This window comes from Balaenoptera borealis (genome assembly GCF_965194805.1).
Source record: "Balaenoptera borealis genome assembly, chromosome: 8".
NCBI classification, from domain to species: domain Eukaryota; kingdom Metazoa; phylum Chordata; class Mammalia; order Artiodactyla; family Balaenopteridae; genus Balaenoptera; species Balaenoptera borealis.
In genome coordinates, this window is record NC_138865.1 from 12,015,755 (window position 1) to 12,043,662 (window position 27,908).

At 47.0% G+C, this 27,908-nt stretch overlaps 1 protein-coding gene across 2 annotated transcripts in view; it reads right to left on the reverse strand.

The window, feature by feature from the left end:
* Positions 1-27,908, reverse strand: part of DPYSL2 (dihydropyrimidinase like 2) — a 114,152-nt gene that overhangs the window by 26,934 nt on the left and 59,310 nt on the right. For both annotated transcript variants that reach the window (XM_082402786.1, XM_082402787.1), the window contains exons 4-7: positions 5,697-5,861; positions 3,428-3,489; positions 2,832-2,912; positions 2,227-2,295 (exon numbers count right to left, since the gene is read on the reverse strand). In XM_082402786.1, the coding sequence (XP_082258912.1) occupies positions 2,227-2,295; positions 2,832-2,912; positions 3,428-3,489; positions 5,697-5,861 (377 nt within the window). The remainder of the gene's footprint in view (positions 1-2,226; positions 2,296-2,831; positions 2,913-3,427; positions 3,490-5,696; positions 5,862-27,908) is intronic.

The window sequence follows — 27,908 nt, forward strand, 5'->3', positions numbered from 1 at the left end:
GAAGGAGGCTGTGTTGCGTTGCCCTCACAGGACGCTCTAAAGCTGAAATGTGGGCTGTTACGCACAGTGTCTGGCACCTCTGGGTACTCAGGAAATGCTAGCTCCCGGCGGGGCTTACAAGGAAAAGAAGGGAGACGCATCCCTCTGCCCCTCCTGGAGACCTTGCAGCTCCAAGGCCTGATCCCAAAACTGTTTCAAGACTGAACGCAGGGCCAACCACCTCCAAGGAGGATGGGTCTGGGGACCGTCATGCCTGCGCCGCCCTTCCCACTCCCACAGCTTTATCCAGGGAGATGCGGTTAAAATGATCACCGAGGCCAGCCTTGAAGGGGAAACAAAGGCACAGAAAGGAATCTTCGGAGTATCTGTGCAAGTGAGATGGTGTCTGCACGTGTGCGTGTACATGTATGTGCATGTGTGTGAATGTGCACACACATTGTGTGTTTGTGTGTACACGTGTGCGTGAGTGTGCACGTGTGTGTACATGTGTGCACTTGTGTGTGTGCACCCTTGTGTATAAAACCAGCCTCAGGTATTTTTAGCGTCGGCTACTGGGACTGTCTGCCTCTCCCGCGACCCGCATCCCCAAATCACTGCCCTCCAGCCACGGTCACAGCCTGGGGCTCCCCGCAGCCAACAACACAGGGGCCTAAAGGGGTCACTTCAGCCTCCTGCACCCTCGCGCCAGCTCCGGTTCAGCTCTTCCGCGCGCGCAGGAAGGCTGGTGATTGTGAAAGGACCTGCATCCCAGGGCCTGGAGAGGGACCACACAACGGTGAAAATGTAACAGCTTCCATCCTTTCATCTGAGACAAATGACCCCAGGGCCTCAGATGGTAATGAAGGTGCCCTGGTGTGCATGTGCACGTGTGTGACTGTGTGTCTGTGGCTCTGTATGTATCTGTGTGCCTCTGTGTGTATGTCTGTGTGTATCTGTAACATGCATGTCTCTGTGTGTGTGTCTCTGTGTATCTGTGTGTGTATCTGTGCATATGTCTGTGTCTGTGACTCTGTGTGTGTATCTGTGTGTGTGTCTATGTGCTCACACGCAGTAAAAGGGCAGAACAAGGAACTGTAGGCCCTCAGTGTGTGCAAGACATTCTAAGTGGCTTCTACCTTTGCTTTTTTCTGCCTCTTTCCTACATTCTTTCTCCTTTTCCAGCCTCATCCCTCCCTCCCCCAAAGCCTAGGGAAAAGGCTGGGGAGACGAGCCACCTCACCCTAACCAGGCAGCCCATTTGATGGCTCCTTCAATGCCACACCTTCAGAATCCATTTTCTTCTGGGAGGAGCAGAGCCCACGGGGCCTAACGTGACCCCTTCCCAGACTCAGAGGGGACGTCCTGGCCCTAAAGTTCTGCGATTTGGGGGCCCTGGTCCCATCCGTACCCCTCTCACCCAGCATCTCCCTCCACCTGTTTCCAGGAGGAAAAATCCTAATTTTAAGTCACCATCCACTCCCGTGATGATTTTATCTGCCCTCTCTGCCTGTCTCTTTTCCGGGAAGGACAAAATCTATTCATTTCCATGAGACCCCCAGCATCCTCTGCTCAGAGCTGCCAAGTCCTCCAACGTCTGACCTTGAGCCTTTCATTAAAGAGCCAACTCCTGAAAAGTATTCAGAGGCCACAGATTCTAATTTAGAAAAACAGGTTCTCTGCCACATAAGATGTGAGCACCCCCTTCTCACTCACAAGCCTCGCCACCCAAGACAGTGACTCTCAATGTCGGGGCCAGCAAGAACCCTGCTCTGAATCTTCCCTCCTCGATTTTGAAAGATTCTGTCTCCCACACTCTGCTGATTATGTTATACCCTGTGCAGACTTATCACGGAAAAACTTACAGTCCCCCTTCTGCTTTCTAGACACTTAGAAGAGCTTTTATGGTAAGATTTTGGAGGCCCTGGCTTATGAACCACAAAACCCCAACTGCTGGATGCTAATAAAAAGCTGTTTGTGTCTGTCTACCCAAGAAAGGGCTTGAAGAATTAGAGACAGAAAGAGGAGTCTTTAGGCTAAACAAGCCATACTGCTTTACCCCATAGCACAGTCTAACCCTTCACTTTGCCTGTATAGACACTTCTCAATGGGTGATGTGACTTTCTCAGAGGGACCAAAATCAGCACCCAAGAAGCCCCATTCTCAACAGGCAGGAAGTGGGCTCTCTGTGGCTCTGGTGGCGCCCGCCCCAGAACATGGATTCATGCATTCCGTTCAACAGGCGCTCACCTCCTCGGGCCGGCTCAGCACATGTCCCTCGGGGCCCGTGATGCCCAGATCCAGGATCCTCTGTTGTTCCTGCAATGTTTAAAGAAAAGCAGGCTTTCAGGGGGAGCTGGATCCCAGATGGCTCCGACTGCTGAGACGTGGGTAAAAATTACTCGGGCAAGACAGCAAAATGGCACGCTGACCACTGAGCCCTCATCCCAAGACCCCACGAAGAGAGGGCACGGTACCCGGCTCTCAGTGCTGCCCGAGCTACGACAGATCGGTTACAGCCTCCCAAGTATGTACAGCTGTCCCCTGGGATGCCGAAAGCCACTGTGTCCCCAGCCCTGGGCTACAGAGTAAAATATCTATACGTGGACTTCCACAGGCAGCTGCGTCACAGCGCCGAGGGGAAGGACTTCTCTGTGGAAAGGCTACACGTCCTCCAGAAGATGCCGAGGGGCAGGTGCACCCCCAGCATTCGCGCTGTCAGCGAGGCTGTTTGCACGGTCCCACTGGGTCACTCCGCTGTTCCCCACTGGAGCTGAGCTATGGAAGCCGCTCCACTCTCGAGCCTGCCTCTCACCCTGTGGGTCACGTCGAGGTGATGAAGAGAAAGCACATACCTCTGCGATGATGTCGCCGTTTTCCGCGTGGACTTGGGCAATCGCTCCAATGTCCCGGATCACGCTCAGGACTTCATAGATCTGAGAGAGGGAGGGGGTGGGATCAGAGACAGGGACCTCTGCCTTCCTGGTCACAAGTACAACCACCACCCTGACAGCCACAGGGACCAGCACCGGGACCCCTCGCTGCTTCTATTAAGGCCGGCTTTTCTGACACGCCCGAGGGCAGTGTTTCTGGCCACAAGTGGCAGAGCAGGACCTCTCGGTAATTAACAGATAGTTAACAGAGGCAGCGTAACCTAAAAGGGCTTGAATTAGGAGATGCTCTTGGGTGACACCTTCTCTGCACCAGGTTTACTGAAGAGGGTCGGGGAACACCTTTCGGTCACACTGGTCCACGGCAGGTGGCTGATTCCAGAGCCTGGTGGAACACCTGTCCTGGGGGACCAGGGCACTGGGTTCGTACCCTCCCTAAAGGGAGTTACATCAGGGGCTTCATCCACCAGCCATTTCCTGTGAGCATTCACTGGAGGCAGCTTTCAAGACAACAGCAGTGGTCCGAACATACCGAATGCCAGCGAGCAGGCTTTTCTTACCTGGGAATCCGTTAGCTGGAAGCGATCTTTGAAAGCCATGTACACGAGGAAGGAATTTACCCCTAGTGGACAGACAAAACAGAGAGGTGGAGATGTGACAAATACATAAACCAATAATCTGGAAGGGAATAAGGAAGTAATAATATTATGCATATGTATGCAGAGAGACAGAAAGTCAGAGAGAGAAAGAGGGAGAGACAAAGAGAGACAGAGATGGAGACAGAGAATGATAAAGCGAATGTGGTAAAATATAAACTGGCGAATCTGGCAACAGGGTGCATAAGGATTCTTTTTAGTATTTTTACAATTTTCTCTAAAGTTAAAACTATATCAAAATTTTAAATTGCCTGTATTTGTACACCCACGTTCACAGCAGCATTACTCACAATAGCCAAAAGGTGGAAGCAAAATGTGTCTGTGGATGAATGGATAAACAAAATGGGGTCCATCCATACAATGGGATATTATCCAGCCTTAAAAAGGAAGGGAATTCTGACACAGGCTACAATATGGATGAGCCTCGAGGACATTCTGCTAAGGGGAATACGCCAGTCACAAAAGGACAAATACTGTAGGATTCCACCTATAGGCCAAATTCATAGACACAGAAAGTAGAATGGGGGTTGCCAGGGGCTGGGAGGAGGGAGAAGGGGACGTTATTGTTTAATGGGTACAGAGTTTCATTTTGGAAAGATGAAAAAAGGTCTGCAGGTGGATGGTGGTGATGGCTGCACAACAATGTGAATGTCCTTAACGTCACTGAACTGCACACTTAAAGATGATTAACGTGGTAAAGTGTACACTATGTTGTATTTTACCACAATTAAAAGTGAAAAGTTAAACATAAAAGTTGCTCCTAACTGTTGTGACTTTAACAAGAAGATGAATTAGAAGACCCTGCAGATGAAGATCTATAATAAATGTCGTTTCTCTGGTAAACCGATTGCCTTCCAGGCTGATTTTTAAGAAACGTTTTTAACAAGAAAAGGGCCGTGAGTGTGACAAGCAGATGTCACAATTCTCACCCTGGCATTTTAGAGTTCTTGCTTCCAGAGGCACCAGACCAAACATCCCTGCTCAACATTCATCACAATGGTAAACAACTGTACTGACAACCTGCTAGCCTTGGAGCTTAATTCAAGTTGCCGGGGGTGCTGGAAGCTGCCTGGGCTCAATGCCTCAGGACATCCCTGCCCTTGTCCCTTGCTAGGCAACAGTTGCTATGGGAACCCTCCAGGCTGATGTGGAGTAAATTTATTATAAGTATTGAATCCCTTTGAGTCTTGGTACTCTCAAAAGTGAGAAAGGTCAAGGGTTACCTAGTTTCATTCACATGGGACCTTCAGGCTGCAATGAATCTTAAGGTAGCTAACCCAATATCCTCATGTGAGATTTTTTTTCCTAATTGAGACTCATAAAATTTAAGTGATTTGCCCAAGGTCACACAGCTAGCTTCTGGAAGAGCAGAGAGATAAACCCAAGACTCCAGATTTTTATTCTAGGCTTTTTCTACCAAATCTATGGATAGCTACCAGATCCATGCCTAGATTTTACTCATAGCTCATGGCATTTCTGAGCCTAGCAGTCCCAGAACCCTAAAGCATAGATGCTTCCTTGACGATTAGGATCCAAAGAGGGCAACATGTGACCCCATGTGACCTCTAGTCTATAGCCAAGGTCAAGGAGACGCCCAAAGATGATGTGGTCTGGTAACACCACCCAAACCCCCAAGGTTCCTGTGGACAAGAGGGTCCCAGAGGCACCTTGAGGTAGTTAAGACTTCCCCCAGCCTCCCTAGGAATCTTTCAGAACCCAATCCTTAGAATCTTGTTCCCCTAAATAGTCCTATGGACAAAGACAGACCCCGCAGGTGGTCCCAAAGCCTCATCACCCTCAAACCTACCCTGATTCTTCTGGGTTTGCAGGAGGAGACTGCTCAAGTCCTGTACGCAGGGTCCCGGGCTCTCTCCTAAGACCGCCCAGAATCCTCCCTGGGATATCCATGTTATCCTTTGAGGGCAAATCACTCTCACAGTCTCAACTCTCCAGCCTGGCTGGTGCACACAGTTCGCTCACACCAGTAAGCTGTGACTAGCTGTCTGGCCACCTGCAATCAGCACGAGCTGCAGCCTAAGCCCTCCCTCCTGGCAGGCACGGGGGTGCAGAAGGCACCAATCAGCACTCTTCCCAGAGCTCTCCTTCAGAGCTCAGCCAGCTCGTGGGCTGAGAAGGAAATATCCCCAGAAGGTGCTGGGGCAGCACTACCTACCGTGGTCCTTCACCAGGGCCTCCATCTCCTCTTGGATGCCCTTGTGCCACTCGGTGATATCCACGTGCAGAGAGTAGTCGCAGCAGGACTTGCTGTCGGCCCATTCCCTCCACTGGTCGAAGGCAGCCAGCAGGCTGGTCCCAGGCTCGGGAACCACATGGTCAACTAGAAAGGAACAGACACGCGTCGTCACCAACAGGAGCTTCAAGGGTTGCGGGCCAGCAGCTGTTTCCCCATTTCGACCCCGAACAAGGGCTTCTTGGGTTCAAAATTGAGATGGTGATCTCTACCACCAGACTCTAAGAATTCACTTAAGCCAGCCGACTACCCAAGAAGGAGAAAGCAGAAACTTGGCACGACTCCTCCAGTGAAACCACGCACGACCTGCCCTGATCTGATTCCCCAGCTCAAAACCGCTGAAAGCACAGAGCTCGGGCACATTTCAAGGACAATGAGTCCTTACGGACAATGGCAGTGTCAAATGGCGGGCCAGAGCCGGCAAGCCCTTCCTTGTGCTGATAGCTGGCTTGCGAGACGCCCCCTACCAGACGGCAAGGAACTTGAGGATGCTGGACCGCAGCCATGCAGACGGGGCCTTTTAGAAGTTCCCCGGCATATCCACTCTCTCATCACCACTCGGATTTCTGCGGCATAATACCACTTTGTAATTTAAGGGAGATCTTTCATCCTATGAGTTCAAAGCATTTGAAAACTGCGGTTATTGTTATATTATTATTGAGGTAGGCTGATACGGAGGACAGAGGCCTCTGGAGTCAGGTCCACCTGAGTTTGTTTCTTGGCTCCACCCCCCACCAGCAAGGTGAGCTACTTAATCTCCACTACCCTGAGTTTCTGTGCTGGTTTAAAATAGGGATATTACGTACCCCATACATTTGTTATGAGGACTCAATGAGACGGCATGTCAACATGTCACTCCCCAATTTAAATCCTCCAACGGCTTCCCCTTACTCTTCAGATAAAAATTAAAGTTCCCAACAAGGTCTTCAAGATCTTGGCTTGGCCCCTGCCTACCTCTACAAATCACCCTGGACCATCTACCCCTTGCACTCTGATCTCCAAACACACAGGCCATCTTTCAGCCTCCTCCCTTCTGCCACAGGGCCTTTGCACATGTTGTCTCTCCTAGGTCCTGAAGAGCTCTCGCCCAGTTACCATGATTATTATTACTCATCTTCTGCACAGAGACACTGAAATACAAACTGAAATGACGTGTCCAAGGTTGAATCAAACTTACACAACCAAGAAGACAAAACCCAGGACTCTTGACGCCTAAAGCAATGAATCATTCCTCTAAATATTAGATTTTCTATACCCAGGTAAGCAGTTCTCAGCTAAGAAAATGCCAGCCCAGGCAATGCTAGTGAGCTCAGATTTCTGAAGTGGATCAAATCTTGCAGACGCTGCTCAATTGTAATCAACTGAGCTTGGCTTCATATGCTTGAAAATACGGACATTTGAGCTAAATTTTCTTTTGACAAAATTTACTTTTTATAAGTAGTAGTATATGTAATTAAATGGGTAAATACATAGCTGGTATTGTAATACATATAACATATAATGTTACCTAACAAAAGCAATGAGGATATACACTTCTAATACAAGTCTGTTCCATCTGTAAAATACTAACATAGAAACTCTGACAAAGTGATTTCAAGTCTTCTTCTTAAATTGTGTCCCCCTGCCCCTGGCAAAAAGAAAAAGAAAAAGAAAAAAAGGACGAAAACCTGACTTTGTAGCAATCACAGTTTGGGCAGTATCTCCCTAGTCACACCCCTGGCTTCATCACCTGCCCTCCTCCAAAAAGCCTTCGGTAGCTGTCCACCATCTCTAGAGTGAAATTCTAACTCCTTTTCTTGGTCCTGAAGACCGGTCCCTGATCATCTCTCCAACATAATCTCTGCCACCTACCCCCTGCTCACCACCTTCAGGCCACCCCGGCCTTGCTTCACTCTTTGACCTGCCCAACTCCCCGACCTCCAGGTCTTTGCACAAGCAGTGCTCTTTCTTTGGAAATCCATTCACCTTGCTCTTTCCTTGGGCATCTTGTTTTTCTCCTTCTGATTGGGTTAAATGTCACCATCCAGGGTCTCATCCCTCCTCCTCTGATTCGGTTAAATATCACCATCCCAAGGTCACATCCCTCTTCCTTCTGATTGGGTTAAATGTCACCATCCCAGGGTCGCACCCCCATGTGCAGTAGTTTCTGCATCGTTTCCGTACTTTACTCTCTGACTCTCCCCCTCCCACCTCCTGTCGCCGGGATGTAAACTCCCTCAGAGCAGGGGGTAGGTGCCTAGACATAAGAAGTGCTCAATACCTATTTTCAACAAATGAATGAATGCTCCCTTCCAGCTCCCACGCCACCCTGCAAGATCAGGACATGCCCTCCTGGGAACACAATCAGATTTTCCTGCTCAACTCCAAGCATAGGTAAGATCATCGGGTGCTATGTTCCTCAAAGTTCAGGGTGTATAAAAATTATCTTGAGAGCTTATTAAAACCCAGGTTCCTGGACATCACCCAGACTTTCGGATTCTGTAGGTCTGGGGTGGGACCTGAGAATCTGAAATTTTTTTTTTTTTTTTTTTTGGCTGTGTTAGGTCTTCGTTTCTGTGCGAGGGCTTTCTCTAGTTGCGGCGAGCGGGGGCCACTCTTCATCGCGGTGCGTGGGCCTCTCACTGTCGCGGCCTCTCTTGTTGTGGAGCACAGGCTCCAGATGCGCAGGCTCAGTAATTGTGGCTCACGGGCCCAGCTGCTCCGCAGCACGTGGGATCTTCCCAGACCAGGGCTCGAACCCGTGTCCCCTGCCTTGGCAGACGGATTCTCAACCACTGCGCCACCAGGGAAGCCGAGAACCTGAACTTTTAATAAGCTCCCTGGGAGCTCCACTCTGAGCATCACTAACTGAGGGCAAGCCTTTTCCCACTGATTTCTTCTGCGAAACCGCCATTCACTCATGCCCGCTTTACCACCAGGGTCCTGTTTACTACACAACAGCATTATCACTGACCAAAAATACCTGGTTCCCTCCATATCCAAAAGCAGCTCCTAGAGTTATGAACCCTTGAAAACTCAGGACACAGGCAAAGTTGAGGGCTTCAGGGAAATAAACACATTTCCTCCAAGAGCTAAGGACACTCAGAAACGTGTCCACGAAAAGCCTCCACATGTTTTCCCACAGTTCTCTTTAAATAGAAGCTCTCCTGGGAAGAGCTCCTCCAGGGAACAGGGCAGAGTGTCACACTCATTTCCGGAGGGAGCAGAGATCCTCCTCTGAGGACAGAGCCTGGAAATGACTTGCATGGAACTCACAGGCCTTTTCCCTGGTGACTTTCCTAAGCCATCTGTCCCTACGAGAGCCTGGCTTCTGCCTGACTGTTGACTTCTCTCCGCTCTTGTAAGACGTGAGGGACAGATCATCAACCCAGCCTGGCATCGGACCGGGAAAGGATGGCCTTTGGGGTTGGTGAGCCGCAAGTTCTGATTCTGACTCCTGCTGCCTCCCCCCACTGCTGTGTATATTCCTTGGGACCCCACCCTCTCTTCACATATAAAACGCGGGCATGAAACGACTACCGTTGAGTGCAGGGCTGTAAGAAGTTCAAGAAAGCGTGTGAAAGCACCTGGCAAAACATCTGGCACACACTGAGTCTTCATTCCCTCGGGATGAGCCATCGGAAACACCACTGTGGTTTGAGTAGGAGGCCTGTGAACCTGGTTTATGAGAGAGCCAAGAAGATGCCCCAGGACGGCGGCCTGAACTGAGGAGTTCCAACCAGCGTCCGGAAGTGCTTGTATGTAGAAGACACCAGCTCTTTCCAAAGGACTGTTATTACTTCTCTTAAAACTGTCAAAGGACCCTACTTTTTTTTAACAGCTTTATTGAGATATAATTCACATACCAGCCAATTCACTCATTTAAACTGTTCAATTTTTAGTCTCGTCACAGAGTTACGCAGCCATCACCACAATCTAATTGTAGAACATCACCCAAAAGAGAAACCCCACAGCCATCAACTGCCCCTCCCCACGCCCTCCCATCTCTGCTACTCCCAGCCCGAAGCAACCGCTAATTTGCTATCCGTCTCTACGGATTTGCCTACTCTGGATATTTCATATAAAAAGAATCATACAATATGTGGTCTTTTGTGTCTGGCTTCTTTCACTTAGCATAGTGTTTTCAAGGTTCATCCACTGTAGCACTATCAGCACTTCATTCCTTTTTATTGCCTTGAGTGGTTTTGGTACCCTGTTGTTATGTTTATTGGATATTGGCAAAGCGTTAACACCACGTAAATATGCTGCTCCTGGAAAATTCAAATCTAGGACCTCTTTGGAGTTTGTAGTATTTAAAAGACCCTATTTTTTAAACTTCTTATAGTAACTGTAGATTCACATGCAGTTGTAAGAAACGATACATTGTGACCACCTAGAGGGGTGGGATAGGGAGGGTGGGAGAGAGGGAGATGCAAGAGGGAAGAGATATGGGGACATATGTATATGTATAACTGATTCACTTTGTTATAAAGCAGAAACTAACATACCATTGTAAAGCAATTACACTCCAATAAAGGTGTTAAAAAAAAAAAGAAAAACAATACAGACAGATGCTCAGACCCTCCACCCAGTAACACCCCCTGCCAACCGCGCCCCCCAGCCAGGGGTGATGTCTTGCTAACCTGAGTACAACATCACACTTAGGAAGTCAGCCCTGACATAATCCAAGACCCCAGATTTTTAAAAAGCCAGCGGTTAGTGTTTCTGATCAATTTGCATGGGGCCCTTCGTATTTAGAACACATAGAGATGCTAGAAAATCACCCCCGCAGTCCCTGTTCTGGAAATGAGGTGGCTAAGCAAGAACAAAGTTCCACGTCTGCTGGGGGGAGAAGCAGGTAAAGCAGGAGAAAGATGGGGGGTGGTCAGCCCTGCCGGGTCCCCCCTCGGGCCCTCCCCCTGCCTCTCTGAAGCCTCACACACAGACCCCTGCAGGGGCAGGTCTAGAACCTCCTGCAGTCGGTACACACACCACCGGCGCTCCCTGGGTCCTTGAAACTATCAGAACTGCCCATCACCAGCCTCCCCTTCCAGAATCAGCACTGCCTCATTCTCCAGGCCCTGCACTTAACTGTGTGTGCGTTGGCCTCGCCCATTTCCATCTTAGATAAATTAATGGACTTGAATTAAAAGCAAACCATCAGGGAGATAACAACACAAACCACCGCTGGCTTATCTATGGAGGCTGGCGTCTACTCAGTGAAATGCCAGGTGACCTAGTCAGCAGGGAATGGCTTTTGTTGGTAGAGAGATAAGAGCCTTTGGGGAGCCCAGCCTGACAGTCAGGATAACATGGCTTTGTTCTGAAAAAAGGCAGAAAGGGAAGAGAAAGCACCTGGGAATATGAGAGGGACACATAGGAGAGATAGTGCTTGAGCTCCTGACCAGTTCTGCCACCTCCTCATCATGTGTGACTGTGGGCAAGGTATTCAGCCTCCATGGACTTGAGATTCCTCATCTGTAAAATGGGGTTAATACTAGTACTTAAGCCACAGAGTTCTAGTGAGGTGTAAATGAGTCGATATGGGACCTACTCCAAAGAGTGCCTGCTACACAAACACGCTGAAAAAGACCAGCAGGTAGACAAAGTTACATTCCTTCATAAGGAAAACTCCCACATAAATCCCTTTGTGAAGTATTAAGATGCCTCTAAAGCACATGCTTCCAGGGCTAACTACTCGCCTTGCACAAATATACTGCTTCTCCCACAAAGCAAGGAAGCATTTTCCTAAGAGCTGGAACTATCTAGAACATTTTTTCTTATATAAATTTATTTATTTATTATTTACTTTTGGCTGCGTTGGGTCTTCGTTGCTGCGCGCGGGCTTTCTCTAGTTGCGGTAAGCGGGGGCTACTCTTCGTTGCGGAGCACAGGCTCTAGGCACGCAGGCTTCAGTAGTTGCAGCACACGGGCTCAGTAGTTGTGGTGCACGGGCTTAGCTGCTCCGCGGCATGTGGGATCTTCCCGGACCAGGGCTCGAACCTGTGTCCCCTGCATTGGCAGGCAGACTCCTAACCACTGCGCCACCAGGGAAGCCCCTAGAACATTTGTGCCTGGTTTTCTCATCTACAAACCGGCGATAATAATGCACCTCACCGCATTTTTGTGAGCGTTCAATACGATGTAGTCTACCAGGTGCTGGTCACATATGACCAATTACCATTCGTATTCTCTTCTCTGTGCCCCCCAAAGCATTAATTAAGCAGGAGGACTGGCACACAAAAGGCGCTCAAAAAGCACAGGAGAGACCAAACATCACACATGCCTCTAGCAAGCAAGGCCTCAGCCATCTCGAGGACTGGACCACTCTTCCTCCCAGGGGCGCAGCCACGGGACTCTGCGAATGAACACACCGAGCTTAGGACCCCTACCCTCCACCAAAGTCCTTGTCACACACAGCAATCCCATCCATCCCCCATATAGACTCACCACGGCGACTGGTACATCCCAGCCCTCCTGAATGAATGCCGGCAAGGGGCCCCCAGCCTTAGGCTAGCCCTGGCCAAAGAAAGGAACAACAAACTCAAGTGTAATTCACAGACTCTGACGATGGGAGGAATGGCAAAAATAATGAATATTCATCAGGTACTTCCTTGTGTCCAGGACTAATCTATGCATCTTCCTTGGATTATCCCGCTCAGTCCTCACACCAGACCCCTGCAGTAGGAGCCATGGTGGCCTGAGTTTTCAGTTAAAGGAGCTGAGGGACAGGACAGTGAGGTTGAGTAAGCTGCTCACGTCACTTAGGGCGCACGGGGCGGAGGGCCTGGCCTGCAGGAGGTGAGCAACGTACAGCACCTGGGCTGCAGCCCTGCCAGGCCCTGGGCAGAACTCTGGAAGGTGGGCCATAACGTGGCCTTAGCTGGCAGAGGTGAACCGCGGCCCCAGATGGGAGGCTCCAGAGCCCCTATTCAGCCACCCCTGCGCAAAAGCGAGCCGGGAGGGGGGCTCACTGAGAAGTAAAGCGCCGCCTTATCCCTTCACTTCTCATAACGACAGCAAGTAGTTCAATAATTCAATAAACACAGAAGAGAACTGTGTCGTTAGCCTAACGATCGCAGGCATACTAACTGCTCGAACCTTGAGGCACTGGGGTCATCCCCTTATTTCTCTCTTTCCCGAACTTCCTTTAATGTAATCTTGCTTTTAAAACTAAACAAGTATATTCATATGCAGTAAGTCGAGCCATAAGAAACTGTTCAGGGCTTCCCTGGTGGCGCAGTGGTTGAGAGTCTGCCTACCAATGCAGGGGACGCAGGTTCGAGCCCTGGTCTGGGAAGATCCCACATGCCGCGGAGCAACTGGGCCCGTGAGCCACAACTACTGAGCCTGCGCGTCTGGAGCCTGTGCTCCGCAACAAGAGAGGCCGCGATAGTGAGAGGCCCGCGCACCGCGATGAAGAGTGGCCCCCGCTCGCCGCAACTGGAGAAAGCCCTCGCACAGAAACGAAGACCCAACACAGCCAAAAATAAATAAATAAATATATATATAAAAATCCTTGGGGAAAGGAAAATGTGGTCCTAAATTTAAAAAAAAAAAAAAAAAAAAGAAAGAAACTGTTCAGTATCCAGTGATCGCTGCTAGAATCATTAAGCCAGATCTGGGGGGAATAAGGGCCGAGGCAGGAGCCAGTAAAATGTATTTATAAAACAAACAAACAACCTCTTAAGTGACCCTATGATCAGCCAGCTTTGGAGGAAATAAACCATGCTCCTGAAATACTTAAAATCTATGTGGGAAAAAAATACATTAAAAGGTACACATAGGGGTACTTCCCTGGAGGTCCAGTGGTTAAGATTCTGCACTTCCACTGCAGGGGGCACGGGTCCGATCCCTGGTCAGGGAACTGAGATCCCACATGCCACGCAGTGCGGCCAAAAATAGATAAATAAAAAATAAAAAGAAAGTCAATTAAAAAATTTTTTTTAAGTTTTTTTAAATAAAAATTAAAAAATAAAATAAAAGGTACATATAGGATGACTCTGCTCCATCCTTGGGCTACTGCTCTCTTCCTGCCCTGTCCTTCCCACCAAGCTCTGGAAAGGGCTGAACCGCTGTCAACGCCCCATGTCCCAGCCTCCCCTTCACACCCACTGTACCCCTACCTATCCCCTGCCTGAACACGCTCCAGATTCATCCCAACCCCTTCCCTACCACTTCGGTGAGACTACCCACAGCACCACGGACCCTGCTTCCAGACAGCACGCTGCAAGTTTCCTGTGTCTTGACTCTTCCTGTGTCTTGGGCTCAGCACTCACTGGTGGATGGATTTGGGGACCCGGGCCCTCTTCGGTCTCAGGCAAATCCCCATGATGAGTAGCTGGAGAAGCAGGTGGGACCCCCATGCTGCAGCACCTGTAAGGGTGGCTCCTGCTGCCCAAAGAGAGCTGCCCATCCAGAAGCTGCAAGTGGGTACCTGGAGCTTCCCACACCTGCAGCCCATGCCCCCTGCCCACCAGATTTCCCTTCCCGCGGCCTGGGTCTGGTGGAATGAGGTTGCCCCTTGCTTCCAGGCTGCTGGAAGGTAACCCTGGGAGCCCAGGAATCAGAGCTGGAGACAGAGGGTGAGAAAGGAAAGGTGGGGAGCAGGGCAGAGAGAAGACCCAGATTCCAAACCCAGTGTTAGTTCTGATTCTAACGATGATCTTGGAAAGGCCTCTTGGCTTTTCATTCCATTTTCACAATTTAGCACAGGGCATAACCAAAGCTTCCCACTTTAGGGAAACATATCCACGCCTCCAGAAATTTGTTTTAAATAGGAAAGGGACAGTTAAATCATTTTCTAATTTCATACCACTGTTTGTATTTATTTGAGAGCCACAATATCAACCGCACCTCGGTATAGCTCTGTAGTGGTTCACAAAGTGCTCTCACGTGCCTTGTCTTGTGTGATGCTCAAACCAGGCAGGCAGGGTGGGTTCACAATGCTCGCACCACAGATGAGGAAATGGGGGCCATGGGACGTGACTGCAGAGCTCGAATCCCAACCCGCCTTGTTTGACTGCCTTTACTAACCATCACCTTCTTGGCATATCTACGAATAGCACGCACCTCAACTTTCCAAACCTAAACCCTTTTCTATCACCGAAAACATATGCAGGTTCACTTAAGTGGGCAGCTAATGAACTGAACCCGGTGGGCAGAGGGGATACAGCCAATGTGGGTCATTGAAATTCAATTTGGGGCGCCAGGTAAGAGCTTGTCAAAATGTCAGCACCTTGTAAAACCTTTTTCTTTGAGGCTTGGTATAGCTTGCACACGGCCTCCTTGCATGTACCATCAAAGGCTGAGCTAATGAAATCTATGTGTGGCAATGAAGGGTCATTTATAATGTGTAAATCCTTTAAGAGGATTTACGAACCCAGTGATACGCAGAAATCCTCTCCTTGACTCATCAAAAGCAGACGTGGAGAGTCTGAGAGCCCATCTGTAGGCAACGTGTGGGTCAACCTTCCAGGAAGGGGCCCACCAGAGTCGACCGGTGGGCATGGGGAGGGAAGGGAGTGGAGTCACTTTGCCAGACAGGGCTTTACTTCAAAACCAGCCTCGGTGGACTTGATAGTTTGCTCTCTGCTCACTTGAAATGGATGTGTGGAGTAGCGCCTGCAGGCAAGGCATCATCAAGCTGCGAAAGGTGACAACAAGTCTGCAGCACTGCTTGACCACCAGGAGTGCTTAAAGGACTCCATGGTTTGTGCACAATGATGGCACTAATTGCCCACGAGTTTTTTTACTAATTGCTTATTGATATAAGCAAGTCCGGCAGACTCCACTTAAAGAGACTGTTTGTTAATGCCTACAATAAGGTTCAGATCCAGAGACCCTTAGAAATGGTTCTATCTTTTTACTGATGAGGAATCTGAGTCCCAGGGAAGTTTCAAGAGTCACTAAAGACACATAAAGTGATGTACCAGTACCAGAATTAATCCCAGGTCTGAATCCAATATCTGTACTGTTGCCTTTACTTTTTTTATAACAGGATAAAATATTACCGATAATCCCACCATCCTAATCATAACTGTTCATCTTTTTCTATATCATCTTCCACAACTGTCATGTACATATGTTTTATGTGGGTGTAATCAAAAGGCCCACTCACTCATAATTGTGGCTTTTTTCTTAATACCGTGCTGTCTCAGAGTCTTTGTAATTCCATTTTTTTATGAGAACTATTCTAAGGAGAATCTATTACAACTTTCTTCACCATTCTCCTATGTTGAACCTACAGAATGCTTCCAATTTTCCTCTATTATACATAATGTTTCTATGGACATATTCACGCAAATAACTTTCGCCTTATGTTAAACGGTTTTCTCTGGAGAGGGTCCTGGAGTCAGAGTTACTACAGTTAATAATACAGATGACCACGTTGCATTCCAAAGTATCATCACTTCATACCGCCTCTAGCCACGCATCAGAATGTCACCCCAGGCAGTGCTGGTATGTTCATTTTATTTGCTTGCTATTTAAGGGAGTAAAAAACAAAGCTCTTTTCACGATTCTAGGCCGTCTCTGTTTCAGATAAATGGCCACCTTCCAAGACCCAAGTAGGGGACTAAGTAATACATAAGAGAGCAGATCAACCAGCTGTACAAAGAGGTTACTGACAATTTCAGCAGGATATGATGAAATGGCTAAGGCCACCATCTTAGTTCTCCTGTCGCCTTATCTCTGCTCTTAGCTTTGTCAATCTGAGCCCTAAAATGATCCCCCCTAAGGGCGCCTTGTTAGGCCTTCAAGACAGAGGCAGGGCAGCGCCCAGGCCCCTGGGCCCCAAGTGCACAGACCGAAGCTGTGCTTTCTCTCAGCTCCATGTATGCTCACAGACAGACAGACAGACAGACAGACACTTAATAGGAAATGCCAGCTCCGAAGCCGGATGGTGAAATCGTGGCCCAGGGAGAAGGCAAGAAAAGCCAAAGGTGAAAATTCCAGCCAAACTCGTTAGAAATCAAAGCTTCCAACTCCAGGCTCATGTAGAATTTCTCCAAGAGATGTTGAAATCGTTGGCTAACTGTGGGAGAGGGTTCTGTTTCCTGTAATTAGACAGGCATTCTGAGTCTCAGCCTGGAGACAAGCCAACTTTATGGCACCTCACACCCGTGTACCGGTGGGAGAAACACAAAGTTTGCTCCAGGCACGTGTTTGGATCCTGGAATTCCTCTAAGCCGTCTGAAGTCCTGGGGATTCTCATGGACGGGGATTTCACAGGCCCTCGAGCTGGCTGGCTCTCAAATGCCCTGGTCGGACAACTGGGCCTCAACTCCACCAGCTAAAATACACTCGTGTTTATGAAAAAAACGTTAGAGCACCAGTAAGTTTTTAGAACCAGTAAGTTTTGTGTGGGAATGGTCTCCAGGGCTGTAACTGTCCACTGTGAATGTGCCGGAAACCCCACAGAGCGTTCACAGAGCCCTGGCTCCAAGCTCTCCTGTCTGGAGTTGAATCTTGGCTGTGCCACTAACTAGCTCTAGGGCCTTAGGCGAGTTACTTAAACCACCCACCCCCCTACCTCAGTTTCCCCATCTGCAAAATAAGTATAGCAACCATGGCTACCTCATAGCATAGGGGTCAAAAGCATGAACTCTGGGGTCAGACTGCCTAAGTTGGCACCCCAGCTCTGCCACCCACTAGCTGTACAACTCAGGATCCTTCACCCTCTCTGGGCCTCAGTTTCCTTACCTGTGAGACGGAGATAACAGTACCTCCTCACATGGTTGTTATGAAATGGTGTTTCCAAAAGGCTTATACCAGTGCCTGGCAGAGTAGGTCTTATACAAACATTCATTAAATAAATTGAAAGTAAAATAGGATCATCTTGAGCATATAAGGCTGCTTGGCCTAAGTCCTGGCACAAAGTCAGTCTTCTCCACGTGCTCGATTGTGTTTTGAGGTAGAATATGAGTGGGGGTCAGGGCTCGGGCGTCGCAGGGGCACGGAATCTAGGAGGCTGAGGGCACCCTTCAGGGCTGCTGGTGCGCCAGGGTGCAGGGACAGGGCAGGGGGGAGCGGGGGGGGCGGTCAGGGTCAGGTGGAGGACCCATGAGGGGTAACAGAGTACGGGAAGGGAGCAGATAAAGATCTTATTGAGAGAACGAGGTCCAGGGTTCCCGGTGCCACAAGAAAGGACTGGAACTTTGAAGTGTTCATCTAGCTGAACAGTCTTCTGCATAAAACTAAGTAAGACTAAAACAAGCAAAACAAATCTGTCCTGTTTATACAGCAAGTAGGCATGGGTCGTAAAATAAAAGACAGTAAATGCTAGAGCAGGAAGAATCACAGAGACCCTCTGTCAAGAGACATAAATATAGACATTTCACCTCCCAGGGAATCACCCTCCCCACCCGGCTCCCGACCCCGGGACAGCATGATGGAAACAATCTTCCTATCAAATGGAATGTCTTAGGCATGAAGAAATGTATCCATTTGCATTATGAACCAAACGCAAGAAAAACGGCCAAGCAGAGCAGAAAACACCAACTAATCATCATTAACAAAGTCCATGTAATTCCAATCACAAGGCCCTGGGTACCAGGATGATGGCCAGAGGGTATGTGCATGCCTGTGTGTGTGTGTGTGTGCATGCGTGTGCATGCGTGTGCATGCATGCGTATGTGCCTGCATGCGTATGATAGGGGCAGAGGGGTAGGAGGTGAGCTCCCTATCCTACTTCCTGTGGACTTTTGGCCACAGCGTGCAGCCAAAAAAACAGACCCAATCTTTGCACGTGCATGTGGGATCTTAGTTCCCCGACCAGGGATCGAACCTGCGTCCCCTGCAATGGAAGCGTGGGTTCTTAACGGCTGAACCACCAGGGAAGTCCCACTCCAGGCTGCTTTGAAAAAATGGAAGACTTCCCAGTTTTCACCACAAAGTCTGCCATAAATAAATTCCAGAATAGAAACAAATTACGGAAAGCATGCAGGAAAGTAATGAGGGAGGGGGGACCCTAGGGGTTGGGGGGACAACCAAAAGGGACTCCGTCCGGGGCTATAGGGCAGACTCAGCTCTGAACAGCTCCACCTCGAAGAGGGGTGGCAGCTGGCTGTGTCAGGCCACGATGAGGTGGCTGGGGAAACATGTGAGTAATGACACTTCCTCTGTTTGTCTCAGCTTTTGGTTGCCTGGGACTACCAGACCACAGATTCTGAACTGGCCTGCCAAAAATAAGAGATTACAGGGCTGTTCGGAACATAATGAAAAAATAAAAGTCACACCACAAGGCTTTCACGTGCAAAGATTGGGTCTGTCTGTTTTCGTTCCTGCTGGTTCCTTGTTGGGAAGGGAACCCGACGAGAAACTCAAGGACTTGCAGCTTCCTAATTAGAGACCGACAGAAACACACGTACTGACATACGTAATGTGAAGAACTATGTCAAAATGCTCCAGCCCAAGGCCCAAGGTCGTTGTCAATAACAGGAAAGAACAACGAGCAACTTCATCAAACAGGGTCATGTTTACACTCTTATTGAAGTAGATAAACAAACAAACCCTATGATCTGATGACAATAATCTTTCCGTGAAAATATGGACTGAAGTAGTGTGAGGTTCACACCTACTCTAATGCAGGATGTCACGTGTGGACACACACCAAATAACATAATAAAGGCGAGAGCACCTAGTTCAAACAAGAACTGTCGTAAACACTGGGTTCTAATTAGCAACTGAACAACGATTCCTCCCTTGTACAGAGCTGCTATGACACAGCCTCACTGTTTATGGTGAAGAAAACAGCAGCTATCAGACTGGAGTTCAACCCAGAAACAAAAGCACAAGGAATTTGGGCTCTATTCTGTTTATTCCAACGTTGCACAATTCTCCTTGCCTCCCCTCCAAATAAAGGCGGGCAGGGAAATAAGAGCTGGTGATGTCATATGTTGACTGGGATCTATCTAGAGCCAACATAATTGATGGGTGTTTTCCTCCTAGGAACCTGGACTGAATTCAAAAACATAACATAACATCTCTGGAGTCTGAACCATGGCCCTTGTACCATGATGTGCTCCCCATTTTGGACTGAGGGCTGGCTATTCAATGGGTCTTTTTTCCCCCGATTAATAAGACTCTGACTAACAGCCAGTGTATCTGGACAGCAAGGTTTAAGCTTGATAAGGGACCCAGTTGTTCAGGGAGCCTTAATTACACTTTACAACTGTGTCGATGGTGGAGACTTCGGGTCCTACACAAAGACCACCCGCACGGCTGTACATAAATTCAAACACTTCCTCACATTATGTTCTCTTCCTTCCCAGGAACGACAGGGGTAAGAGACAGCAACCCAGATGAAAAGGACAGCTCCAAGAGAATTTTCTTTTTATAAAACTCCTTTAAGTGTGAAAGCACTTAAATGCCAAAAACTTGGAAAACCAGAAAAAATTGAGGAAAAAAAAATTTATTATTCCATCACCCAAAATCACTATTAATATGTTGATGTGCGCCTATGAAATCTTTATTCCTACCCACTTATACACACACATATGTATTCTTTATGAAAATAGTATCATAATTTTATAGTATAAATTGTACTTCATTAAACTCTTTTTTAAAAAAAAAGTAGAATCAAATTGGACATAGTGATCAAGGCCTGCTTTTTTCCATCAATATATTGTGAACATATCCATATTAATAAATATTTCCTACACTGGTTTTTAATGACTCCATAATATTTTGTCCTAGAAGCGACCATAATTTAACCAATCACTTATTTTGGTCACTTAGGTTGTTTCTAATTTTTTCTCATAAATAATGTTGCAGTGAACATCCTTAGAACTAAATGCTTGGGCTTCCCTGGTGGTGCAGCGGTTAAGAATCCGCCTGCCAATGCAGGGGTCACAGGTTTGATCCCTGGTCCAGGAAGATCCCACATGCCGCGGAGCAACTAAGTCCATGTGCCACAACTACTGAGTCTGCGCTCTAGAGCCCGCGAGCCGCAACTACTGAGCCCGCACGCCACAACTACTGAAGCCCGTGCGCCTAGAACCCGTGCTCTACAACAAGAGAAGCCACCGCAATGAGAAGCCTGCACACCACAACAAAGAGCAGCCCCCGCTCACCGCAACTAGAGAAAGCCTGCGCGCAGCAACAAAGACCCAACATAGCCATAAATAAATAAATAAATAAATAAATAAAATTTATTTAAAAAAAAAAGAAACAAACAAACAAAGAACTAAATGCTTGCACATAGATTATTCTGGGTCAAGGGGTATGAATATTTTTTGCTCATAAGTTTTTAAAGCTCCTGTTAGATAGTGCCTTACTGCCCTCCAGAAAGGCCATACCAATGTAAACACCTGCCAGCAGTCTATGAGTGCCCATTTCACCACAACACTGGATGTCAGAACTCTTTTTAACATCTGAAAATTTAGTAGACAAAAACTTAGCTTATTGCTATTTTAACTTGTATTTCTTTTATTAATATTTCAGTTGAATATTTTTGCATAAATTTAGTGGTAGAATTATGTCTTCTTTTGTGAGTACCTCACTCATACCCTTTACTTTTGCTATTAAAGCATTCATCTTTTTATTAAAATGTTAAGATTTCATATTTTAAATGTATCAACCCTATGTCATATATATATTGCAAATAAAATTTCCTACTTCTTGTTTTTCTTTTAACTATTTTACTCTGATAATGGTTTTAATTTCTATGTAGTCAAGTGTCTCCATCCTTTCTGATTTCTGCCTTTGATGAAATATCTCCTATGACTCTTTGGCTGTATTTTTTTCTGGTTCTCTTTTGACTTTGTTGTTTATATTTAACTCTAACCCAAAATCTAGAAGGTATTCTGGCATATGATTTGAGGAGCTTACTTTGCTTTGTTTTTCAAATAGTTAACTATTCCAGCATAATACTGCAACTATATTATAGTTTCACCATGAGTTTGAAATGTTATCTTTTTCATACACTAAATACTTAAATACAGTTGGCACTTACAGATTTTCTTTTTTTTTTCCTGTTGATGTATATGTCTCTTCTGGAGCTAGTACCATACCATCTAAATTATTCTATTTTTATAATTTTTTTAATATCAAGCCAGTAGTGGTCTCCTCCCCTTCTTCATTATGCTTTTTAAAAATTTTTCTCAGTTCTCATTACATATGAATTCTCCCACCAGAGCTCCAGAATCATTCAGTCAGGTGTCCAAAAAAAACAAAACAAAACAAAACACAATTTGAAGTTTTGGTTGGAATCACACTGAATTTATAAATTAATCTCTAAAGAATCTGCTTCTTTAAAGTATTAGGTCTTTCTATTCATTAACATAGCACTTTTTAAATTTATTAAAGTCTTCTCTTAGGTCCAAAACATAAAAATGTATTCTTGTAATTCCTAGTTACTTTATATTTTGTGTTGCTATTGTGAATGGGATTTTTAAGTTATATTTTCCAATTGGTTATTTCTGGTATATGGGAAGGCTATTAATTTTGAGTACATATTTTTATACTGGGTCATCTTAATAAACTTTTTTCTTAGAGCCAATATCTTCTTCAGTTAATTCCTGTGAATACTTAAGGTAAACCATCTAACAAATACCAGTCATTTTGTTTTTCCTTTCCAACAGTTTTACTTCTTCTTATTTTTCTTGTCATGTTACATTGGCTAAGACTTCCAGAACAATGTTAAATAACAGTGATAATAACTGGCATTCTGGCTCCTTACTCATCAGGAAGGGAGACTTTGAAGTATTTGCTGGGCCAGCCCAAGTGCTCCTGCTCAAATTCCACAGCCCAGAGACCTGACGTAAGATGCAGTTTCAAGGCAAAGAGAGAGCAGTTTCAACACATTTTCCACAACTGAACAAAATGCCTTTGGGAAACACATAAGATATCGGATACCAAAAGAGACCAAATGAAGACGACGCTGATATTTCCTATGGTAAATGCCAGACTTGACAAGTGAGGGGATTAGGATGGAGATGGTCAGATGTCAGATGGTCATTCCTACAGTGAAGAAGTGTTCAAAGCCCGGTGGCCCTGGAGCCTGAGGGGCAGCCAGTGGCCCATTTCCTAGCTCTGTGCTTCCCTTGATTCTCAATAGGAGGGAGGCAGGTTCTCTCACACATTTCTTCACCTCCTCCTTCCCCAGCTAGGTCCATTTCACCCTCCTCCAGGAAACCTTCTGAGACTATCCGGATGGAAGCTGGCCACCTGCCCTTCAGATCTGGCAGAGTACTCACCTGGCTTTCACCTCCTCCCTGGCATGACTTTCCCAGAGGCAATGACACCTCACTATCTAAATCTGGCCATTGACCCCCTCACTCAAACTCCACCAAATGTCCATAAAGGACCTCCATGCAATCAAAATAAATTGCCCTTGGGAGGGGTGGTTATCGATTCTCATTCAGGGTCTGTATCTTCCTACTTTCACACAATTATGAGGATCTCAATCATCTGGTCCCCAAGCAGAAGTAAGGCTTGAAATGTGAACTTAAATGAGGGAGGGTGACAACCATAGTCAGGTACACTAACAGCACCAGTAAGTGAGAGAGGACAGGAAGGGAGGAGGCGGAGAATGATGAAACAGAGACAAATGTTTCCAACAGCTAGAGACCATTTGTGGGAGTTGTCAAAGGCCCACCACTTTGAAGGTGAGCACAGTGGTAAGACATGGACTCAAAATAATAACCCTGGGCCACAAAGGAAGGTTAAATTACATTCTGTTTCCTCCACTTAGAAGGAACTGTGCACTAGCTTTGGAAAGAAATTTTTCATCAAAATAGTTTCAAAGGCTTTTGTTTTAAAGGGTAAACTTTTCAGGAGAGGATGGAAGGGGCCTTTCAGGAAGGAAGGGACTTAACATTTATTATGAGCCAGGCACATGCTCAGGACTTTGTACCCTCTATCAAATTTAAGCCACCTCAGTAACCTTGAAACATCGTATTACAGATCAGAAAACTGCGGCTCAGAATTACCATATGATTCAGCAATTCCACTTCTGGGTACATGCGCAGAAGAATAGAAAGCAAGGACTCAAATAGATGTTTATATACCCATGTTCATAGCAGCATTATTCACAATAGCCAAAAGGTGGAATCAATCCAAATGTCCACTGAGTAGATTTAAAAATGTAGGTATACACATACAATGGAATATTATTCAAAAGGAATGAGATTCTGACACATGCTACAACATGGATGGACCTTGAAGATATTATGCTAAGGGAAATAAGCCAGTCACAAAAGGACAAATGCTGTATGATTCCACTTATATGAGGTAGGGGGAGTTCGTGTTTAATGGGTACAGAGTTTCAGTTTGAGAAGATGAAAAACTTCTGGAAATGGATGGGGATGATGGTTGCACAACAGTGTGAATGTACTTAATGCCATTAAGCTGTACACTTAAAAATGGTTAAAAGGGCAAACTTTATGTTATGTATATGTTACCACAATTTTTTAAAAAGGAAGGAAGGAAGGAAAGGAAAAAAAAAAACCTGTAACTCCTCTGAAAATGGAAACTACTGTCCAGCAGTGAAGGTAGAACTCAAACACCATAGGCCAGGGGGCTTCCCTGGTGGCGCAGTGGTTGAGAATCTAGCTGCCAATGCAAGGGACACAGGCTCGAGCCCTGGTCCGGGAAGACCCCACATGCCGCGGAGCAACTAAGCCCGTGCGCCACAACTACTGAGCCTGCGCTCTAGAGCCTGCGAGCCACAACTACTGACTAAGCCCATGTGCCACGACTACTGAAGCCCGCACACCTAGAGCCCGTGCTCCGCAGCAAAAGTAGCCCCTGCTCGCCACAATGAGAAGCCCGCGCACCACAACAGAGTAGCCCCCGCTCGTCGCAACTAGAGAAAGCCCGCGCGCAGCAACAAAGACCCAATGCAGCCGAAAAATAAAATAAATTTAAATAAATTTAAAAATTATTTTTTTAAAAACCCACCATAGGCCAAATTCAGAGTCCAAGACCCCTTCCCTCCACGTACCTCACTAGAACTTCCCTGCCCCCAAGACTCACACTCCATAAGGGCTGACCTTGCGCAACAAAGGCTCTGTCACACCCTCCTCCAGCCTTCCAGGCTCTCTAGCAAAGGAGATTCCTCCGCCCTAAATCCCCCTTGCATGCTGGGCCACATACTCTCACAGTCAGAGTCTCTTGGCGCCGTTTGTGAGAGTTCTCCCTGAATTTTGACAGTAAACAGAAGGGGCTAGAGACTGGAGAGGAGCTGAAAAAAATTAGGTAACTAGGGCTCACCTTCAACCTCAGGGAACAGGGAGCACCACTCCCACCCCACCCCCAGGATGACACACATGGGTATCAGGCCCTCACCACCACCCTCACCCTTCCCACTCACCTTCCCTCCAGACTCCCCCCTACACCCTGCCCTCCGAAACTCTTTTTTTTATACCCAGCAAAACTAATGTATTCGTACATTCTAAAGCATACCAGACTCTTATTTACCAAATTCCACATGCCTCAGTCCACTCACCCATGCCTCTCTTTTGCCTGGACACCCCCTCCTGCTGCCCACCCCACAGTCAGACTCCAGGGCAAAATCATGACGGGCCTTTAAGGCCCTCAAGTCTCAGACCCGTTCAGGGAAGCCTCCCCCTGACCGTCTCTGGCAGATTGTCAAGATTTCTTCTTCTCTATTGCCCCTGAGCCTTCATCTAGAAACGATCACATTTTATTATAATCCTTTCTTTGTGGGTCTCCCCAGTAGATGGCAACTTCTTTAAGAATAGAGCCCAGGGACTTCCCTGGTGATCCAGTGGGTAAGACTCCACACTCCCAATACAGGGGGGCTTGGTTCGAGCCCTGGTCAGGGAACTAGATCCCACATGCATACCGCAACTAAGAAACCCACACGCCGCAACTAAGAAGCCCACATGCCGCAACTGAGTCCACATGCCGCAGCTAAGAAGTCTACATGCCACAACTAAGAAGTCCACATGCCACAACTAAGAAGTCCACATGTCGCAAAGAAGATCCCGCATGCTGCAACTAAGACCCGGTGCAGTCTAAATCAATAAATAAATCTTTAAAAAAAAAAAAAAAAAAAGAATAGAGCCCATATCTGCAGTTCTAATGGCTAGACCAGGACCTACCACGTGGCCTACTAAAGACCAGCAGAATGAGTCAATGACTGTATGGATGAATGAACAGGGTTTCGTAGTGGTGGAAACCACAGAGATTACACAGAGCAATACTGTGATGGCACTGGGCAGGACCTCATCCTTCCGTTGTTACCTCCCTCCCCCCACCCACATCAGTGCAGCCCCAGGCACCCAGCACCATTCTCAGTTTGCAGCTTTATTAGGTGTCCATCACTATGATGTCAGAAGCATCCGGAAAGCAAGGATGGAGTTGCCTGAGATCCAGTGCACATACTGAAACCATGCATCACGCCTGATGCCCGCAGCAACACACCAAGCAGGACACATGCTGTCCAGGGAGCCAGACGACCAGGGTCTGAGTCCTCATTCAGCCTTGTATGAGTTGGGTGGCCTTGGGCAAGTCACTTATCTTCTCTATTCTGCAATTTCCTCATGGGGAGTGGGGGATATTCCCCACCCTATCGATCTCACAGAGGGAGAGGGAGGGTCCCAGGAGACAGCAGCTGTGAGTAAAGCCTCTGCAAGCTATAAATGCAGGATGTGATTAGTTTTATTACCCTGGCCTATGGAGAGGGGGGATGCCCATCTAAGGCAGGAACAGACGGGCCTGGGAGATCCCCGGTCCTTGGCTGAGAGTGCCCCAGCCTGGCAGGCTATAGAAGGTGTCAGAAGAAGCACATTGGAGCAAAGAGGCCACAAGGCCACCAGCAACTTCCCTCCATGGCACAAGACCATTTACCTGCCCACCCACCATAAAGCAGAATGAAGGGTGGTCATAAACAACAGCAAAACAGGATTCACTCTGGGGCCCATCGTGAGACAGCAGTGCATCTGGAGGAGCAGAGGGGGGCCTGAAGGGAAAGGAGGTGGCCATTCCAGCCAGCCAGGGACAGTGAACCCCAGAGACAGTGAATCCCAGAGTACCCTCTGTGGGAGGGCAGAGCGCCCTGTTTTTCTGGGGCATCCCTAATTTCAATTAATCTTTCTCATCTCTATGAACATCCTTGTACTTTTCACATCAGACGTCCCCATGCAGGGTTAGGAAAGCATACTCAAAAACAAGTTCTCACATCATGGATCAAGAGAAGGGTGACTAAGTGTCAGTGAACAAGTGGACTGGCCTTAAAATAAAGCCTAGAGTCAGAACCACAATGAGATACCACTCACACCCCTAGAGATGGCTATAATCCTAATGCAGAAAGTAACAAGCGGTGGCAAAAATGTGGAGAAACTCGGGCCCTCTGACACTGCTGGTGGGAATGGAAAGTGGTGCAGCCACTTTGAGAAACAGTTTGGCAGTTCCTCAAAAAGTTAAAGAGAGAATTACCCTATGACCCAGCAATTCCACTCCTGGATATATACCCAAGGGAAATGAAAACATACGTCCACACAAAGACTTGTCCACAAGTGAATATTATTCATTCACAGAAGCCAAAAAAGTGGAAACAAACCCTAATGTCATCAACTGACCAGTGGATAAGCAAAATATAGTATATCCTACAGCATAATATTATTTGGCCATAAAAAGGAAAAAAGTACTGATACATGCTACAACATGCATGAGCCTTGAAGACATCATGCTAAGTGAAAGAAGCCAGTCACCAAAGGCCACATAGTGTATGATTCCATTTATATGAAATGTCCAGAGTAGCAAATCCGTAGAGAACTTTCTGTTTTACTGTTTGCCATAGGCTGGGAAATGGCAAGCAGCTGCTAACTGATACGGAGTTTCTTTGGGGATTAGTAAAATTGTTCTGAAATTAGATAGGAGTGATGGTTGCACAATTCTGTGAATATCTTAAAAAAAAAAAAAGATTGTACACTTTAAAGGAGTGAATTTTATGGTAAATAAATTATATATAATTTTTTTAATTTTTAAAGAGTCAATATAGTTTGTGTAAGCCAACACATGTATTCATACATAAATAAATAATGAAAGAATAAATGAATGAAGCCTAAACTGCTAAGACTCTGTTATTCGGCATCTTTTCTTGATGCAATTCCTAAGAACAAGCAAGAACAATAGACGGCTTTATCGCAAATTGCCTTAAGGACAAAGAGAAAGAAGAAGAAAGGG